At 38.7% G+C, this 21,440-nt stretch overlaps 1 protein-coding gene across 5 annotated transcripts in view; it reads right to left on the minus strand.

Annotated features, from left to right (window-relative positions):
* ACOX3 (acyl-CoA oxidase 3, pristanoyl) overlaps positions 1–21,440 on the minus strand; it is a 36,641-nt gene that overhangs the window by 15,077 nt on the left and 124 nt on the right. The window contains exons 1-9 of one of the 5 annotated variants that reach the window (XM_037385670.1): positions 20,735–21,286; positions 17,869–18,047; positions 16,053–16,286; positions 14,932–15,003; positions 13,368–13,457; positions 11,603–11,746; positions 10,689–10,777; positions 1,053–1,149; positions 451–633 (exon numbers count right to left, since the gene is read on the minus strand). In XM_037385670.1, the coding sequence (XP_037241567.1) occupies positions 451–633; positions 1,053–1,149; positions 10,689–10,777; positions 11,603–11,746; positions 13,368–13,457; positions 14,932–15,003; positions 16,053–16,286; positions 17,869–18,036 (1,077 nt within the window). In that variant the 5' untranslated portion in view covers positions 18,037–18,047; positions 20,735–21,286. Of the gene's footprint in view, positions 1–450; positions 634–1,052; positions 1,150–10,688; positions 10,778–11,602; positions 11,747–13,367; positions 13,458–14,931; positions 15,004–16,052; positions 16,303–17,868; positions 18,048–18,788; positions 19,096–20,734; positions 21,287–21,440 lie in introns of those variants that run through there. The other 4 variants (XM_037385660.1, XM_037385651.1, XM_037385687.1 and 1 more) reach the window with 4 other exon arrangements.

Consider the following 21,440-nt stretch of genomic DNA (forward strand, 5'->3'; position numbering starts at 1 on the left):
ACCCTACATACTCTTGATCGATTTTACCAGAGCAAAATGTGGTTTTCATCTGCATAATCTGCAAACAAACACTGGTTATATTCCTCTCAAAATCAGTGCTAGCTTGAGACTTCACCATAATGAATGTCATTGATTTCTACACATTTAAAGCATAAAGGTTAAACAAGAGAAAATTAGCATAGCAGCAAAAGAGGCACTGACATTTTAAAACAAATACTAGTTTCTACATCTGCAGTACTTTCATGTGTGCACAGAAGACAGTCTTTCTAAAAGCCAGATCATGCCAGAAGAAGGTCCTGAGTTGGAATGAACCCCCACAGTGGCACTACAATCACACTTCAGATGACAGACAATGGCACTACATCCAGCATCGGTATTTTGATCTGCAGTAGCTCTGAATCTGTGTTTCATTATATAAAAGTCTATAGATGTGAATTCCAAAGTATTTACCTGTGTTTGGTATTCAAGAACAGGTAGTTCTTCACCATCAGTTGGTCCAAACTGACGGCGAGCTGCTGAGAAGCGAATGGCTATTGATAACGCAAGCTTTAAATTGGTCGTGGAAAATGCTGTGATCAGAATTCTGCCAGTGGACAAGGATCCCAGAGCTGCACTAAAACGCTCTTTAACGTCCTGAATGAATAAAAGGCACAGACTGAATGGTGAGGCTAACATTTCACTTACATCCCCTGTGAAGATACAACTATTGTTAGCATGATCTGAAGCCCTGAGAGGATTAGCCAGTTTTCTTTCTTGACACATTCAGAAGGTGTGCAGGCAAGATGCAAAAGTTTCTCTAAACTACTCTGGCATCAGTGGCGTAGTGCAAAGAGCAAGAAGTCAGTAAAATCAGTAAGGTGAGTTGAGGCATCTCTGAAAGGCAAGTAAAAAACCAGAATTCTGACTATCTCATGTGAAATCCTCAAGTGTTATTTAAGCCCAGATATCTCGTACTTCCTAACATTATAGAGGCCCATGCTTTATCTCTTAACTTACTTATACCTTTGTATATTTAATGAAGTGTATTAAGGAAACAAAACCTTCATTCATACCTTGACTGAACTTGAGTACTTTCCCTCAGCTGTGACATCTCCAGCTATATTCAGGATGTTTTCTTTAGGTATCCTGACATTGTGGAACATTGCAAATCTGTTCAAACAAATACACAAGCAATGTAAAATCTACCTTGACATAGTCTGAGGTGTCTACGTTACAGAAAAAAGGTCACAAAAAAGACGTGATTGCACAGTGATGTCAGGCATATCAGTGAACAGAAAACAGTGCCCATGAGGCCAGGTAGGTAGTTTTAGGAGAGTATGCCTGGGAGAACAAGGGTTTTCAGACTCAGGGCATCAGAGGAAATTCAAGACGAGAAATAATTCATTATAACTTAACTATTTTTAGAAAAGAAAAAGATGACGCTTACAAAACCAAAACAAACACCTCATTGACTATAGGAGACCATTTCAGCAGTTTCACAAGTGAAGAAGTAAGTAGCTTATGGGAAGATGAGCAATGTATTCTGTTTGAAGGAAGGGACAGGTAAAGTTACTTATTAGAGACCTTATACAGAGGTGGTTTGACAGACACTTTCACCAACAGCCCAGAAACCTTAACTGAATTCTGTCTCCGTGAGTTTAGGTAAGTTACTTAGCCTGATATACCTCAGCTACCAAAAAGCTTGGGAAGATGAACTTCCTTCTCCTGTTTAGAACCCATCAGGGCCATTCTGACTCCTAATAATGCCCTGCCACAAACATTTCTGCTGAAATACATGTTTTACTGAAGTGTTGTTCAGTCCAGTCTAGAGACTGCTTTGGAATAAATACACTATATATATTTATGAGTCTAAAATACAGATCTGTGAGGATCATTCATGTTACTGCAATCCTTATGAGGACATAGCTGAAATAGTGCCCTGAGAAGGAACTGAATGGAAAAATTTCCTTTGTTTAAACTCAGACTAGGATTTCTGTTCCCTGAATGTTGTACCTCAAAAAGGAAGAGCAAGATAACCTTTTCTAAATTGTGGCACCCTAGCAGCAAAAAAGTAGTAAGTTGTTAGAATAGGGAGAACGTCCCAAGTATTCATATTCTTCAGGAAAAAGTGTATGAACTGTTTCACCCTAATGGGCAATACAACTTGGCACAACAGCAGTAATATCAGCTCCACTCACAAATATCTCAGTATCTAATAGCACTTGAAAAGCTGTATTTGTAATCAAAGCAAATTCCTTTTTCCTGCCAATACAGGCTGATCTATTTAATAAGGCTCACGAGAGTCAGGTCTTTCACATTAATAAATTACATAAGAGCTGCCCTGCTGCATGTGCTTTAAAATTATGAGTTGTTTCCAAGGAAACATATCTGCATGTTGAATTTATTCAGCCTTAGAGATACACAGTATTTTCAGACTTAGCCACAGGGAAAAGCATGCTATCCTAACCAAGAACCAGCTGCTTATTGGCCTTAACGATGCTAAAAAGTGCTTTATTAAGTGCCAACTTCAGTGAGACAACACTACTTTGTAACAGGAGCAAATTCAGAATTCCCAAAATTCTGATTTCCATATCTTTTAATACTTTTTTCCAAATCATTGAAAACAGGAAACCTCATTCAAAAGATCTTTTGGTTAAATCCACATTCTCTGCTCCCTATAACCCAAATAAAATCCATCACAACTACAACTGTAATAGCAAATCCAATAGTTTTAAGCAATAGCATGCATGTTAGACAGAACTTGAGCTTTTCAATTATTGCTACTCATTGCTTTAATTACATGAGAGTGTGTGTGGCAAGGTTTAGGTCCCTAGTTTAGCACTCTCCCTAGTTACTGTAAATCCACAGAACTACAAGGTGCTTCCTCCTAGGAGTTTACAATACAAGAATAAAGCAAGAAGCTACAAATGTGTAAACAAACAGGCAGACACTAACTACTGAAAAATACTTTCTTGATATGGTATCTGTCAGTCACAGTGCATTTGCAGCTAAGCACTGGCATTTTTTTATAAGCCCTTAGAGCAAATGAGAATTTTAAGGAGGAATCTGAGTGATGAAAGTAAGGGAGGTTCATGGATTTTTATAAAGGATTCCTCCCCAGTAGGACAAGCTGCAGGGAAGAAAGCAATGAAATATTATTTTTAAAATCTTTGGAATGGGTGATAAAAACTGGAATCATAAAGCCAGACTAAAGAAAGAGCTGACCTAACAGAGAGATGATATAATCTTTGGGGCACAGATTAGGAAGAAATTTCAAAGGGCTCCAGCTCTTGGGCCTTCTCTTTGCAAATACGTATTATTCTGAACATGTTTAGTCCCGTGTATGACGAACGGTAAGATTTCATGATAGTAATGACAATGCACAAGATGGTAAATTGTCCTTTTGTGTTTTCCGCTGTAGTGATTAGTTCAATTCATTCAGCACAGCTGTGCAGTTGTAAAAAATTACTTACAATGATATGTGCTGGAAACTCTAGAGTTCTTAAAAAGAAAATTAAAATCTACTAATATATGAATCTATATACTAATAACTTAATTTTTGGAAATTCAAGTCTACCAATATTGAACATGTGGCAGATGTGTGCCAAACAAAACAGCTCCCCAAATAACCTAAACAATTTTACCTACTTTCACCTATTGCGATACAATCCCAAATAGTTAAATCTAGAGGAAGTCTTTTGTTGGGAAAAGCAAAAAATCTTGTCTAAAGTTTTATTATAATCTGTCTGACACAAATGCAATGTAACTAATTCTGTGCCACATAGAAGATCACTTAGACTTATTTTGATTAAAGACCACATGTATACCCATCATAATTCTTTTCACAACTAGTGAACCAGAATACTAAATTTCCAATCATTATATAACAATCTCTTTTCTTAAAATCAAAATTAGTTCAAATAAGTTTTTGAAAGTTTACATTTTTTCCCTTGATACTGTCTATTACAGATATATTTCCTTTTTTTTCTGTAAGCTGCTATCAAAATAAATGCATATAAGACAGCGGACACTTTAAGAAGCAAAAGAGACAGAACTACCAATGAGAAATCAACCAAAAATTCCCATGTGTGAAGAAATAAGATATATATAAGCACCACCGTTGAAAATAAAAGCAGAACCTTATAAGACCTGGGAGTTAAGTGACCTTATGAGATCATTTCCAATTGCTGTTACGCTCATTCTCCAAGAACCTTGCTATTTAAAATTGTTAGACATACTGGCCAATTCGAGCTTGACACTGGAACATAGTAAAAATAAATAGTAAGATTTAATGAAGTCAACGATCACATTTCCAATAGTTATTAGCCTAGAAAGCATAGTAAATAGACGTGGTCCACATCTGTCAACGCATTTAGGGGAAAAATCTCCTTAAAGAATTGAAGAAATATCTTACAATAATGGAACTGTATACACAGTCATGGGGATATCACGTACCAGCAAGTTTGGAAAATGGCTAAATTTCACATGGTGATGACAAGACCATAGGTTTGAAACCTACCCTGCTTAGGGCCTCTTCTGCATAGCAAACAGTGTGACTGAGATTAAGACCTCTCAGCAAGAAAGACAGATGGCTGTCCCTTTAAATACATATCATAGGGCTCCACAGCAATGTGCAAATTTGCATCACATAGTCCACAGTTTAAAAAAAAAAAAAAGTACCACCTAGATTTCTACCTAGATTAGCTGAGCAGAGTGAAGTGCAATTCCAAGAGTAGCATTCTTGTTTCGATTCTTCAGCCAGTAGTTTAGGGAACATTTCAAGCAAAGTTAATTTTACTGACTTTAAATCATGCAATAGTAATTCATCTGGTGTGCAGTAATGCTGACAAAAAGGGAGCAGCTGGAAAAACTACAAGGTCCTTTTGCCAGTACTAAATTAATAAGCTGTTACCTATAGTACAAATAGCTCAAACATACTTGCTGAATTTCAGACTCAGTAAAATGCCTTTCCTGCCAGCTTTTGTTATTGACTACGTTAGAGATGGTGCAGCGACAATTCCTTCAATCCTTCCAGCCAGAAACAGAAAGCTAGTGAATGGTATTGGAAGGCTGCGAGTCAAGTGATCTCATGGCTGTTTATGGGATACAGTAAACCTTGGGAAGCGTAACACTTCAGAGGTTTGGTGAAAAACTTGCAGAAGGAAAGAGAACAGCCACAGATTCCAGACTGAAACTCACAGAAAGGTTAAGAGTTGAGAAGAGTTAACAGAAAAGCTGGGGAAAACAGCAAGGCAGTGTATTAGCTCTAGTTTCCACAATCAAGGCTCTAATCTAAGAATGCGGCTCTGTAACAGTAATGCTCAATAGCAATGACAACACAACATAGCATTTTATAGGCCTCCTAACCCTGTCTTAATGGACTTCATGGACATACAAAGACCCACTCACCCTGAAGTTCTTATAAGCTAAGTGCCAGTCTTGCAAGTAGTTCTGGGTGGACAAACTCCCGCAACTGTTGAGAGCTCACAGAACTCTGCTAAGGGAGAAAAAAGGTTGTTCGAAGTTCACTGCAGATGCTAGGCTGTATTTCCGTGGGTGGTAAAACAAATGTATGACCAGATCTGGAATCTACCTTTCCCCATTAGCACCATCAAGTGCCTGTCTGTGAACTGGCTATGGCTACAGTTTTGAGGTACATGTGAGTGACAAAAATGAGAGGATAAGGCAGCACTCTTCAGCAATGTGACTACATCTTAGCAATGTGCATAGCACTGTATGTACCCATATAGTGTCCAACCTTGACTGTAGAAACAAAGTAGAGAGGGCAAAACAGGGAAGTACCAATGATTCTACTGTAAAAATCAGTTTAACTGAAATTGCAAATATGCAAGATGGGTCTTGCAAAATACTTGGTTAAACGGTGACACTGGCACTGTTCACAAGCATTTAAGTATTGATGGTACTGTATTCAGATAATGTAAGTAGACATACAGGAATTTTTAACATTTATTTGTATTATATAGCTGCTTCATTACCATTGCAATTGTTTGTGACTCTGGTCAGAGGCTGCAGGACAATAAAAACATTAAACAACCATAAGCTTGTTTACTTGTGAAGCAGGACTGATTTCTACACTTGCTTTCTTATTCATATCCCTGTACTGTCCCCTTCCCTGTACTGGAACAGCCTCTTCTGTGGCCTTGCAGTGAGCCAGACCTGACAAATGATCTGGTTGAAGGCAGCCAATTTTTTTTTTTTTTTGGGAGGGGGGTTGTGGGATTAGTTTTCAGGCAGTTCCAGTTCCCTAGCTGAGCCCCACCACCCCCCTCAGCTACACAAATATCTGTCCCGGCACAAAGAAAAAGGCAGTGTGGGAGTAGAAGCAAACAACCAAAGAAGCTGAGTATGGAAATTATCTTCACCGAACTCCTGCTTCAGACTGTAAGATGAAGCTCCAAAGACTACGTAGGCTTCAACCATGTATTACAGCTCCTATCCTCCTAGTGAAGTACCTGCAACCACTGCAAAATCTAAGAGTTAAGATGATAAATACTAGGAAACAAAACCCCTTTGAAGAACTGGACTTTGATCTGTTCTGCCCTTAAACTAGCAGTAGCAGAACTGATACTGAAATAGCAACGAATCTAAAAAAATGAATGAACCGTTTAAAAGTCATTCATAAAGGCTTGGAGGTTGTGTGATGCACACCATCTTTGCCAATACACAAGGAAGGAAGTGTAGTGGGGGCTTTCAGAACCTGCAATATCTTTACAGGAGGGCTTCTTTTACACCATTTATTGTTTTTCTGACCAATAAATCCCCTTTACCCATTTCTTCTTGGGTGTTTTGTTTTGTTTTCAGTATCTAGAGAACTGAATCTGGCCTCAGTAATTGCTAGCGAACACGCTGAATGTCTTTGCATGTTTTATGTATGGAGAGATTGAGCACATTTTTAATTGTACATGAAACATTGTTAAACAGATAATAAAATACTTGTTTTCTGAAGACCATCATTATAATTAGCTACAGTTAACAATTATTCTTCCCCCAGAAAGACTTTTTTCTCCCCTAGAAATAATTCAGTTAAAATAAATATCTTTCTATCTGGCAGTGGTTTGCGCTATCTTTGCTAGTTTAATTTCACTAGTTTTTCCCTTATAGGTTTTGTCTGCTCAACAAACTGCATATACGTTATCAGTGGCTACAGCTGAATGAGCTCAGAACATGTTTTACAAAGACAGGCATGTTAAGCTCCACTTCAGAAACACAATTATAACTCATTTTGAAACTTCCCCATGCAGATTCAGTTGGGTATCATTTCCATTTCTGGAGTGGGGAAAGCAACAATTTTCTGCTAGTTACATTAAATCGGACAGTAAATTGGTTCATCACCAATACCAATCAGTGGCAATCATTTACTGACATGCACTGCAGTAAGGAGTAATTTTTATAACGTTACATTAGCCAAGGTAGACAAAAAAAACCCCAAAACCCAAAGGGAAGAAACAGAAATGTGTATTAGCACTTACCCAAGCTCTTGCTTTATGTCCATCCTCTTATGCCTGCCATACATTTTACTGAAAAGCCCCTGGCTCCCAAATACCCAGAGTTTTTTCAGTGGTTGTTTTTTGCCTCAGCTACTTCCATATTGGGACTTCAGTGAACAGCAAATTTCAAAGACTGCCAGAGCACTAGCAACAGGTGGACTTTTTTATGGTAAAAATAAAGACTGAAGCACTTGCATCCCCTGGTGGCAGTCTGATTTATTGTTCGGTAACAAAACACAAAACCAGTCTCCGTAACAAAAAATAGGAGTTCTATTTCTAACCCTTTATGTATTGATTACACAAATTATTGTAAATAAAAAAAAAAGAAAAAATATTTTGAAATGTTTTAAAGTGATTTTGTCTTTTTTGTCAGGGTAGCTGAAGTTGCAAAGATTTGCAAAACCCATGTGATTTTTAGACATTCCAATTATGAAGCTCTAAGAATTATTTGGAAGGAGAAGACTAAGCAACTGGATTTACACTGCAAAAATTCCCACATTACTTCTGAAATTCTTTCTGTTACTGTAAACATTACACCCTGCATTAGCAGGAAACCAGCCTTCAGCCAAATGACTCAAGAGATTAATTGGTTTCCAAAGCCAGAAGGGACAACTACAGTCACCTACTCTGTTCTCTTGCATAGCATAAATCAATGCCATTTTCCATTGAAGCTCTGGAATTTCTTCCCCGTGTCCTTCATAAGGGTTCAGAAGCTTAACTCTCTGTACCCATATTGAATATTAGTAGGATAAACGTATTGAAGTACAGGAACAAAATATGACATCTCTGCCAGAGATGTCAGGCTCTGATCTGCACTGTGACCATTTATCCTGAGTGTAACTACATGGAAATACATCTGATTTACTAAGTGTCTATGGTAGTTGAATCAGACTTCACACATACATTCCAAGAACTAGCAAAGCATGTAGTAGATCTAGACTAACACTGGTAGTCACAGCACAATGGAATGTTTTCTCGTCACCACATACAACAGGCTTCTATACTGCTGGCTGTGCTTTCAAGCTAGGATATAAGATTGCTAAACTGCTTCAGAGAACACCTTGACAAGGCAGTGTCTGGTGAGACATCTCCTCGTGAATCTTGGCATTTTGCAGATCATGCAACCAACAGTCCATTTTCTAGAGTAACACAGCTTGTTGTCTCTGCAAACAAATGCAGAGCTATGAAGCCACTTCCTCTCCAGTCCCCATCCAGGCCTTCGTGTACCTCTGAGAAGCAACGTGTATAAGGCCTGACATTTTTGACAGCTCAGTGTGAGCAGGGAGGTGGCAAAGGCAAAACTAGTTCTCTAGTTCTTGTGAACAACATTGGCATCTAGCCTCAGACCCCTCCAAAGAAAACAACTGAGGTATAACAGGAACATAGGCTCCTAGAGTTTTCAGCTGAATGAAGGGTATCTACTGGTAACCTTGGGCATCCTTGTCCCTCTAGCTTAATCTGAATGTGCTGTCTTAAGCTTTCTAGTGCAGAGACTGTCTTAAACCATACTTAAGACATCTAGATCCATGATTTGGGCTCCTCAGGCACTGCTGTTACCAGAAAATAATAATTTCCTTTAAAGCAGCATATGCAGTGTAAACAAAAAGATCAGAATGCCCTATGATTGCTTTAAATGACATGTGATGTCGTAAGTAAGATAAGGGACTCCATCTGACATTAAGATGGGAAGTCATTGGTATCTCTTACTTACAGTGTATTATGTGTGTTCTCATTTCAGATTATTCAGTTATTACCTATATTTTAAGAAATGCTCTGTTTTTTCCCACTAAATCAAAGGATAAATCGATTTTAAAATTATGTGCATTTTGATGTTTTGCGACAAGGACACTCTTCTCCCTCCTTGCGTGTCACATAAAACTATGCTGCAAACTAAGAACGAACAGCAGAATTTGAGTATTTCTACAGAAATGTGAAGCCGAATTACATTTAGATTATTTAGGCCCATGTTGCTGTGCCATCTGGTGGCTACTAGTTTGTAATGCAGATGGAGGCAAAACCCACCAAAACCAACGTCCAAACCCTCTTCTTTTCCAGGCATTTTCTCACACATTTCCTCTATAAAAATTAATTTTATACATTTTTGTTCTTTATTTCATTTGTCTTCAGGCAACAGAGAATCAATGAGAATGAGCTACGTAAACATAAAAGTCAGTGCGATTTTTGCCACTGCAGGCTATTTGGGACATCAGGAGGAGGCTGATACAGACAACAAACTACAGAGGACCGACAATCTTCTGGAAAGCCAGGAAAAGCTGGCTTTTGACAGCACTTTGAAAGCAGGACACTTTAGGATTTCTATACTTCTTTACTGCAATGGTGTGTTATACGTGACAGCATCTCTCTCTCTAATGAACTGGATCAACAGAAAGAGGTACATTTGAGGGATTGATATCCCCCCCCCTTACTATTTTAGGTCTGTCTTTACACAGAGCTATGTAAATGATACAGTTATTTTTACATAATGGTTGTTTTAATGTAGAAATCTATACCTCAATTGCCTCACTGTCTTTCCTCCCCACCAGACGCTTTGGTTAATAATGCAGACACACAGTAAGGACACTGAAGCCCACATCTCAAAAATGGAGCCCACACACTTTTTATTTCAACTGTACACAGAGGATACAATAAAAAAATAACTATCATTCTCCTTCTCTTCTGCAGTGAACAGGACTAGTCCAGAAATCCCATGGTTTAAACAAGATACCTAGTTTCTCTACTGGGTCTCATTAATTTTACATCTTTACCAACAATAAACCTTGTCTGTGGACCTGCATCAGCCTTCCTGTGGGCTGGAAATTGACAGGCAAAATTATTAAGAGCTTACACCCAGATGGGTGGAGAGGCTGATTAAGTTCTTTACTCAGAACTTAATGGATTTTTTGAGGTGGGTTTTTTTTCATTATTATTGTCACTGAGTCTATGACTGCAAGAATGCTTGGGGATATTCACAGAGTATCCATGGCACTTTATATTCTAAAAAGTGAGAGAAGTAGAAAGACTATGGTTATTCAGATAGAAAATACTGAAATTAAGGATTTTTCAATAGTCTTTTTTACAAATACTAACAACTTAAAACCACTAGCAAATACCTCAGAAGACAGAACTAACATGGATGGATATTTGCACTACTACAGTGTGATATAGTCTAGAACATTTCCTCCTTCACATGGATTGACTTACCCATTATCCAACCCATTCTGCCCAAGTTTCTTTCCTATGTCACCTACCATCACACCTGGCATTGGTAGGAGAGTTTTTGTGTCTCGAATCTGCATAGAAGTGGCACAAAACATTATTTCAATTGTGGAAAAATGGAAGTTATTTGTTGAACTTGTTAACGCTAAAGAAAGCTCTCTGTTTTTTAAAAGCACGTGATCCTGGATACAACTTGTACATATGTATCCTCTCATTCAGGACATAGATCCCTTAATGAAAATTACTTTGGTAATACGACACTAATTACATCACTGTGTTAAATAAGCCTTGACACTGATGACTGCTCCCATCAAACTAGCATTGAAACCTTCTTCAGGTGTACACAGACATAACAGGAATCAATGGAACTTTTATGTAACGATCAGCTTTGAGATATTCCCTGATTTATTAATAAATCCTGTTCAGTCTGCAACTAGTTAATTTTACTATGTACAGCTTCCTCTACTGCATTGCCATATTTTCTGATGCCTTTAATCTTATAAACTGATCTCTGTAGTAGAAGCTTGCAGATTTCATGCAGACCAGCCTGAAGTATTGGCAGTCACAAATCATCTTAGGCCTCATCCAAGACTTTCAGGACTTCATATAGCAAAGGTTAGTTCTAAATATATAGGTAGCATGATAATTGGAGGCTTTTCAGCTCTTGTATTTTTCAGAATTTTTTGCAGAGAACTGACAGTATAACAACTGGCCGTACAACCATCACAAAATCAGTGAACATTTAAAAACAGTACACTTGTTACAACTGCCATTAAATGTTGAAGGCATTAATTAAAGAATCCGCTGATCTGACATAAATAATAGCATAATAGAAAGTCTTCAATTTGAACCCACTCCTCCCAGAAGAAAAAAAAATATTAACAGTATTCCTACCCTACCTGCACAATAAAGGAATGTAATCCTTGGCACTGTCCATCAGGAGTATAGAGCTGGGCATACACAACTGCATGAGTGGCATGTTTCCCCATATTACCAACCCAGAACTTTGCAGCTTCAAAGTCTGGAGTATGGATAATAAATTCCTGTAGCCAGGAAAGAAAGGAGCATATTAAGTAAATCATAAAAATCAACACATGGCTATTTTCTTTTTTTTTTTTTCCCATGACCATGGTAATGTTTTGAAAACATCCATTAGCTGCCAGAGTTAGATTTGCTGAGGTCTCTGTTACTGTGTTCAGCTTTGGAGAAAATACGTGTAGCTAGGAAAAATTCAGAGCTGAAAAGGTTCATTACTTCATTGTAAAGCGTGAAATTCAGCCTTTTAATTGCTCACTTAGGCAGTTAAAAAAGTAAAGCAAAGTGATGGACTCAAGAGGCATTTCCTAGATCTTAGGTTAAGCTGAGCTGTGCAACCATGTGAGGGACTGTGGGGCTGTTTCAGCTGTGAGGGATGAAACTTATGCAGGGACCACCTCATCTTGCACAGTTTGTATGGAATGGAAGCCTGGTTGACAGTGTGAAAGGCAGCACACTTCCCAGTTTGGACAACTGCGGGACCATGAGTAGTGGGAATTCTGAAGAATACACGTATCCTGAAATTTAGACATAGCTTCAGCATTCAGATTTTTGGATTCCACATAGTGTTCTTTCTGGATGTAAAAAAAAATCTGAACTCAGAGCTTCATGGTCTTAACAAAGATTTAGTCATTTCAGTCACTTTTACTGCTGTGCACTCACCACCAGCCTAAAACTCAATTTATTTAAATGGAACTTTTCATGCTGCCAATCTCAGAACTTTTGTTGAGTTTCTTTTCTGTAAAGGGATCTGATTGTCCATGTTGCATAAATGCTCACTGAATTGCTTGTATATGAAAAAATGCAGACCGAAATGTTGTCCTACTGAAGAATATAAAATCTTATGTTTCAAATCTATGATCTCATTTGTCATTCTTTTGAAGCTACTTCATGATGTGACACTGTTTGTTGTCAGTAACAGCACTTAGTTCTGTATAATACAGTGCAATAAAATGCCACAGTCTTTGGGGGAGATGATGAGGCTACCTTCTTGGGACATTAAATAACACATTTTAAATTCAACTTGGCATAAATCAAAGCATGTAGATGACAGAGAGAGAGAAAGTTCTATTGGCCTCCTCTCGTTTTCTCCCTCAATGTAAAACTATGATGAGTTCTATTAATTTACTGAAAAAAATGTTAGAGGACAATGAATTTATTTGTGCAGTAGAGTTGGTTTCAGAAAACAAATTATTAATAGTAAGCACCATCCGAATGGAAAAAGAAGTTTCTTGTCATTTTCTTTGGGTCTCTCCAATAGTCTTGTTATGTCTTGTTTATATTTCTTTTTCTCATCCTCAGGAAATAATCCTCACCTTTATATAAAAAGTCTTCATGTTTGAAGACAAAAGACAATTTAATATGCACATCCAACTATTCCTTAAGAGACACAACAAAGAAGGCGGCTGCTATAGTTATCACACAACCAGAAGAGAGAGCAAGAAAACAGAAACTGCAAATATTTACAATAATGAAAATCTTTGGTGGTTTGTTTCTTTTTACATTCCGCGTTTGGAGTTTAACTTGATTCTTTCTTCTTAATCAAAGAAATCCCTGAATCATTCTGTCCTGTTAGTAAGTAACAGAGCTTAGCAGTGTCAAAATTATTCCTGTGCATTAAGGACTAACCTGAGTGCTACGATCAAATGTGGCAGTAGTCCGTATGCCTTTGGTATTAGTTCCATGGCTGAGTTCAGTCAGAGCGAAACATCCAAAAATCTAAATAAGGAGATATAAGGCACAATTCAAGACCACTTCTACTACAGCAACTAAAACTCTAAGATTTCTGGACGATTGCAAATTCAGCGGTTGGAAAGTAACTTGCAATTGCAAAAAAACAATAAAATGTAACCCTAAGGCTAGAGTTACATGCCTGCAGTTGAATAACAGGTATTTTATGATGGCTGACTCATTCAGGCAGGTACAGTTTACTACATTCACTAAGTTTTCAGCTGCCTGGGTTGAAAGAACTGTTGTGTAGTGAAAATCATCAAGTCTACTTGCATTACAAGCCATTCTGGGAACTCCCAAACTTAGGTGGAAAACAGAATGAGCCTGTTTATTTTTAAAATTACAAACAGCCTACATTATTAAAGGGGATAAATATATATCAGATCAATGTATTGATACACCTGGTTCTCAGCAGCATTTAGGAACACTGCCTGCTTGAAGCCACACTGAAGTGTGCATGCTACAGCCCCTTACCCTAGACTGGTTCTGTAGTACACACTTTTCAGTAACAAACCTTTGAAAAGCAAGAGAAAATAAAAACAAACAAACAAAATAAATCCAAAACCAAACCCTGAAGCCTCAGGCAAAATAATTCTGAAAATACATATCCTAAGGCTTTTGCTTAGACTGAGAATCATTAAAAGAATTCATCCTGATCTTCAGCATGGGACAGCCAATCAGAACTATGTAGTAGTATATTGTTGTCTATGAGCAGACAGATAAATATGCAATTTCAGAAAATTAAATAATCAAGGAAGATGAATGGCTGGCAAAAAAAAAAAAAAAAAAAAAAAAAAAGAAAAGATAAGAAGTGATAAAGAATAAAGGAAGAAACATGAAGCTCAGTCTGGGTGTGCTCAGCATGTGTATCTCCAGCGAATGCTGTCCACATGGCCAAGTGGCATGGACAGGAGAAACCGTTTAGGATTGGCTCCTTCTATACCAGATAGGCTGCACTTATTCTGCAGGGTACTTGGTCCTGAGTCTCCACTGCACTCTGTGTGGTGCTTCTGTGGCATTAAGACATTATTTTTTTCCATTTTATACCATCAGAATACAACTTCTATAGCATCATGGCAACAGTATGCATTGCACAGTGTATGACATATACATGGGAGGTGGGAGTGTTTGAGCATGCAAAACTTGCTAAGATACTCTTCACTGACTATGGGCGGAGACTGAACTGCTGTAGCGTCATCTACATTGCCTTCTGGGAGAAGTCCCCAAACTCTGTCTGCATGTTAACTTGGACAGTCCAAAACAGATCCAGGAAGTGGCATAATAGCTAGCAGTAAGGACAGGGTAGTCAGGGCTCAGTGCCTGGATTTGCTCATTGGTCTCTTCTTTTGATAATTAGAAGTACCTAGGTATGTAAAGAGATCAGAAATAACACAAAGGTGCGGCTGGTGCCACAGTTCTGACGGTACCCATTTCTCACAAGTTATCAAAAAAAGCCCATTACCTCCATGCTATAAACTTGTTTCACAAAGTCTGCAAATCTCGTAGAAGCACTCAAAATTGTACCTGCAAATACCTGTAAAAACAGAGAATTATGAACTAAATCAGTGGTGACCCCATGATAGAAAGCACAAATTGCACATGCATAGTAATTTGTAATAGTGATGTCCATTAAAGAAAACAAAGAACGTAGGCTGCATAGTAAACTACTACTTAGATTACAGCTGGAGAAGGTAAGTCAGGATTTGATCCTATCAAGGCCCCTTTACAGAGGACTCAACTTTTTACAGCTCTGTTCAAGCCTTCATTGCAAAACTTAAAAAATGCCTAACGAGCTCACTTTCCACTCATCCTTACCGATGCCCCCTTGAGTAGGGTAAAACTTTATTCTAGTTTTATTGCAAATATATCGGGAACCGAAGGTGACTGCTTCAAGATCAGACAAGAACATATTTTAAAACTACCTTCAGTTTTTCTAGATGCATATTCACATAACAAAACTGTAGTTTCCAGATCCTCCCCTGCCATGTGAGTAGTAATTAATTAATTAAACTAACATTATTTGACCAGCTATGTCAAGTATTCTTTCTGAGAGACTCATCTAGGGAGCAACTGATGAACAGAATCCCAGCCACTGATGTCAGTGAGAAACTTTACACGGGTTTTCATTCCTTCTGGATTCTGTCCTGAATCAAGACACTGGGGATTAGGCAAGGACGTTTTTGATGCTTGTATCTGTAGCAAAGACATAGCCACTAAATAGGGCCCAACAACCAAGTTCTTCAGCTGCTACTGCCCTAGAGAGGAGGCAGAGGAGTGGACAAAAGAAGGTGGAACTGTAGGAATCAAAGTATCTTTCTGTAGCTCTGTCTATACTGCTCCACCTTTACTTTCCAGGTGGGATTCCAGACATGGGCTTAACGACAGGGCTTAATGACAAAGACCCACAAACTTCACTCCACAGCTCTCTGATTCTTCTGAACAGTTAAACGGAGTTCCATTTTTGAAAACAAAAGACCGGGAAAAGACATAGCTTTAATAAAACAGGCAGAAAGCAACAGAATTATGGTATTACCAGACACTTAAATTAAATATACACCACTATATCCTTTGAACTGTACTTACACCGCAATGTAAGAAATACTGGAGACATGGAGACCAATCGTACATTCCTATGCAGATCATCATATTAAATATCTTTAATGGGTTCTCTATGATCTCTTGCTGAGTAAGAAAATTATATTCAAAGAGCCTTTTACAGCGCAGGAATGTCAGCTCCTGATATTTCTCACGGCATAAATCTTCCCCAGGATGATGTGCAAAGAGAGGATCACCTTCCAGAGCAGAGAAGATTCTATTCTTGAGGGGGGAAAAACTGACATGAGAATGTTAATCTAAAAGCATTAACAAAATGAGTTAATGTTCTTCTAGGATAATACTAAGCCTCAATCTAAGGTTTAATAGAAGTTATAAACTTATAAAGCCCAAGCTCTAGAGAATAAACAAATATATTTAAATCGTCTGTCATTAAATGTACAGTTCATGAAGCTAAATTTTATGAAAGCTCCTTCACAACGAAGTAGTAAGTGTGGGACTGATTCACTCTGAATATAAGAGAACAGTACGGTAAAACTTACTTGCTTTTTATAACAGTTTATTATTTCATTACATGAAGCTACTGGCAGGACCTAAAGGACAATGGCCCCTAATCCAAGGATAAAGGAAAAAATCCAGGGATTACATTCAGTTAGAAATATGCCATAATGGTAAAGCCATTAAGCTACCACAACTGCTCTGTTCCCAGATGAAAGCAGAAATGTACTCCATTTAATGGAACCATCATATGCAGTCATTCAGTATGGGGATGTGCATTTTTTAATGTTTTAATCTGGATCCTTTTTTTTTTTTCATTAGATGATATACTAAGGCATTTTTTTACTTCAGATGTCTGTGTCTTCAGGATATCCACATCTTCTTAATTATCTTTCATGTAATTTATAGGGGCGGGGGGGGGGCGGGGGGAATGCAGTGCCTTAGGCAAAATCTTTCTGAAAGGTTTTTTAAGTCCTTTCCTCCTCTCTGAAGAGAATGACAGAGTAAGAAGAAAGAAACCCAGAAGATTTCCTGTGGTTTTCTTTGAAAGGGTCACTCCTTCTCTCTGTATGAACAACACTATTTGCTCATACAGCTTTGAAAATCCATCAAAGCGCACTTGTGTTTTTCTATGCTTTTAAGCCAATCAGTCAGGTGCAGAACAAGACATTCTTGATTTCTCAAATCTGCCTTGTAAGACTTTAATAATTATGGTGAATGTTCAAGATCAGCTTAAATCCATGTAGATCTCTACCACGTTCAAACAAAACAGTTCTTTCTCCTCCTACATCTCCAAGTCATGCATTCCCACACCATCTCTTGTGCTGCAATTAATCTCTTTCTTTGGTAGGTTTAGCTTTCAGCGAGGTAGGCATGCTAATGTGTCCAACTGCAATGCCACATAAGCATTAACGCAAGCACAGATCGTAGGAAATTATGTCAGGTCAAAGGAAGACAGAAATACTACGTTTGGCAGTGCCATGAACATAGCTCAGCTTAAGTGTATCATAAACCCACAGGATATATGATTTAATGCAAACAATACAGTAAAGACAACATATGGTAGAATATAGTTCTTTCTCACTTTGAAATGAACACTTGAGGTTCTATAACATAGCATCTGCTGGCCTCCCCTGTACTGACGTTCAGTAATGAAACAAGTCTTATGAGACAGCTAAGTAGGTTGCTCAAAAGTTCTGTTCTATTCTGAAAATTAGACGTACAAATCCAATTTCTTCATGCTTGGTATCTAAGGGTATTATTAAATATTCTCCCTTTGAAAATCACATACATGCTTCTACTGATATCTCCAAAATTAAAACATGCTTACAATTTTTGCAAAGTTTACCTTAAGCCGGATGATATCTTCACCATCTAGTAACACTGCCATCTCCTTCCAGTTGAAGGAAGCTTTCTTACGATATTTGCAAAGCGGTCCTTTAGGGAAATCTGGTAGCAAAGTATCCCATGAACTTTGATTGCCAGTGGCTTCCTTCAGGTTCAGTGAGGATGCCATTGTTAGTTAAACTGCACCAAACAAGAAAAGATACATCACAAACTGAAGCACCACAGATGACTCATTTTTAATAATAAAAAGAGATCAAAAGGGTTGTTTAATTAAATCCATACACTTGTTCAAATGTAAGAGTACAGCAGTGCAGAGCCAACTAAAAGCTTACCCTTCCATTTTTCTAATTCAGTTGGCTTAGTACAAGCTAAGAAAAAAAGAATACCTTTGATCAAATATACATGAATGACACAGTCTTTGTCATTAAAATATGAGCTAACCCTTTTTAAATAAGCAAAATATGAAACAGGGACACCATTGGTTAATATGGCATAATAAGAAAGGGGGGATAAAAGATTCAGGCAAAAAGCCCCCATGTCTTAAGAATAATTGTTACCTCACTTCTAACTTAAATGCAACGTAATAAAATAGTAAAGCACCCAAACACGCATACAAAGCCCTGTTCAAATGCAGGAGATGCCTGTATTATCTTCACATTACTAATTAACATTTAAACAACTTTTAACTAAATGGCATCTTTGTTATATGTTAAGGTTTGGTTTCATATAACTGAAGTGATGACCTATTGTTTGTGCATAAACACCTGACTGAACACATCAAGGAAACTGCAGGAACTCTGCCCTTATCTTCCACTAGTTGAATATATGAAAGAGTAAACGGGTAATAAATCTTCTAGTTCATGTACGCCAATTGCAAGAAACAAATGTCTGTATAATTGTGCACATTTGCATCTCCTTTACTTAATTTAATCTTGCCCAGAACTCGGTTAGCTCCCACAGATCCACATGGCTACATGAGCGCTATGCTACCTGGGTATATCTGTCCAGGCCATTAGGAGTACTGCAGAAAAAAAACAGGTGGCTTTGCATAAGCGGAACAAACACACCTCCAGCCCTGTATACTGTTTCAGTGCTTTGATACAGTGAACATTTAGAATTGTGAGACTAGAACAGTATCAGCGCATTGTCCATCATTAATAGAGAAGGCAAATGAAACAAGCAGGAGGCCCTCTCTGCAAGGAGTCTGTAAAGGGTACAGACTAAACCTGCATAATTGAAGTCAAATAAAACTATTACAATAGTGACTTCAACAGAACACATAGAACTATAGAGCTTTTCTTTTACATAGATGATGCAGCTCTGGAAAATTCTCTTGAAGTGTCATATTGCCATATCAAGTATAAATTCAAAGTGAGAACTTTGCAACCACACTTAAAGCTTCACTTCTCCTTTCTTCCCTAAAGTTTAAATTTTCATTTCTGTTACGTATTGCTTGTAACATTTTTAGTTTGTCTTTCCACTAAACATTTTTTTCCTAAATACTTTCTTCTCTGCTGAGTTGACCTGAGGGTCTTGTGATCAAAAGCAGTAAGGCCCCATGAAATCCTGCTGGCATTTTGTGGTGTACATCTATGGATCACGCAAGCGCACTGCAAAAAGTCACAGACCCGGCTGGATTTCATTATCAGTAGGTGCAATCGCACTAGTTTTGGAGAAAAGGAGAATCGCTTTGCATTAGAATCTGGCCCAAAGATAAAAGGCTTATTCCTCTGCTGCTTCCAGAAGCAGATGCCGGAGTACCTTCTGCTGCTACCTGCTCCTAATGCACCCAGCAATATCTGTCCCTTCATGCAGATAGAAGAGATCAGTGTTATGCTTGTGAGATGCAAAAATAATCAGGCAGGGGAACAGAAGCTGGCTGCATTATAACAAGGGGACTGGCGTGAAGAAGCAATCTCACAGGTACTGGGAGGACATCCAGGCCCAGGGCTGGCCAAGGGCTCAGTATGGACTATGAACTGTATAAAGTAGTCATGAACTATGAACTGTAAACTATGAACTGAATAAAGTACAGAAACTAATAGTTTCTACTTTGGCACTCTACTTTTTCAGTCATGTTTTTTTCCTCATCATCTTGAGGTACCTCCCTACTACATTTCTGCTAACGTACTCCTCTTATGGAGGTCATTTCCTAGTTCTGGACAGTATAGACACAGAAGACGACTGCAGCACAGCATTTCTGCACGTGACTTCCAAATTGGTTCTAGGAAGGTGCAGTTCTAGTACTGAGCAACAGGTTTGGAAATAGAGAAGGGGAAAAAAGGGCACTGAGAAAGAGCATTTCAACCTGAAGCCAAATAAACAGACATTACTCTTCTAACTGGAAAACAGGTAAATCAAGCAGAAGTTCAAGGCTTCTGGCTCAGAACAGAGAAAAATTTACATGCAAATATTGCAGTTATTGAACCTAACTTTATTTACATAGCAAATCAGTAAGATTGCTCAAATGAGAAAAGTGTTCACAAACAAAGGATCCTGTACTTCAAAAAAATTTACAATTTCTGTCTTCACACAATGTTTTAATGTAATTTGGTTCCAAGCAAATATCAAAGTGATCCAGAAACCGAAACAGGCAGTTACAATAGGAAAGTTAACAACTGGCCTAAAGAATAACCTCAGTGTTAACTTCAGCCTTGTGCTGGTATTTCAAAATCTGCGTACAGGTGTGGCAGTAAAAAAATAACACGTTATTTTCAACTTGCTGAGAACTGCTGCAGTTTCACTGAGAAATGCTGAGTTGAAAACCTTTTTAAGTGGACGATGCTCCTGCTAGTTAATTCAAATTCATGCCTGGACAACAACAGTATCTGAATCGCGAGGGAGTATTTCAGTCAGCAGTGCATTACCATCAGTTTTCTGGCATGATGACACAGCTCAGACACATGGTAGCTGCCAAGAATAACGTATTGTACCCTTATTCTGTCAGAAATAGCATTACTCGCAAACGTAGAGCCGACAGAAAATAAGAAACACTGTGACAGCAGTTGCCCAGAGGAAGACAACACCGGAGAAGCTAAAGGCAGGGAAGTAAACCTCCTCTTTAAGAATCCTTTGAGGTTTCATTGCACAAACCGCTATGTGAGCTGCCTGAATTCAGGGTGGGGCCTCGCTTCTGCTCAGAGGAAAAAGTCCAGACGACTAAGTAATATCCTGGTTTTTAGCACAAAAAAAGTACAGTGATTTGTTTCCTTGAAAAGTCGGGCAGTGGGAGGCCTGCCAGTCCGCGTTCCCGGGTTTCAGCCCGCTTTCAGAAAGGTGTTTCTACGCTGAGGTACCGCCGCCCGTGTCACACCGATACAGGCCTTTTTCAAGCAAACGCTACACACGGGGTACAAACCCAGCAACCCACACTCGCTCCTGGGAGCAGGCGGCCCCCCGTGCAGCGCCGCCCCGCAGCAGTTCCCCGCCGCGCCCCGCAGGGCCGGTCCCCGGGCAGGGCTGGCAGGAGGCGCTGCCCGCCCGCCCGCCCTGGCCGCGGCGCCGTGGGACGGACAGCCCGCCTCCGCCTCGCTCGGGGCTCCGAGGCCACGGCCCAGGGTGCACCGGGGACGC

This window comes from Falco rusticolus, chromosome 1 (genome assembly GCF_015220075.1).
Source record: "Falco rusticolus isolate bFalRus1 chromosome 1, bFalRus1.pri, whole genome shotgun sequence".
Classification (NCBI taxonomy): domain Eukaryota; kingdom Metazoa; phylum Chordata; class Aves; order Falconiformes; family Falconidae; genus Falco; species Falco rusticolus.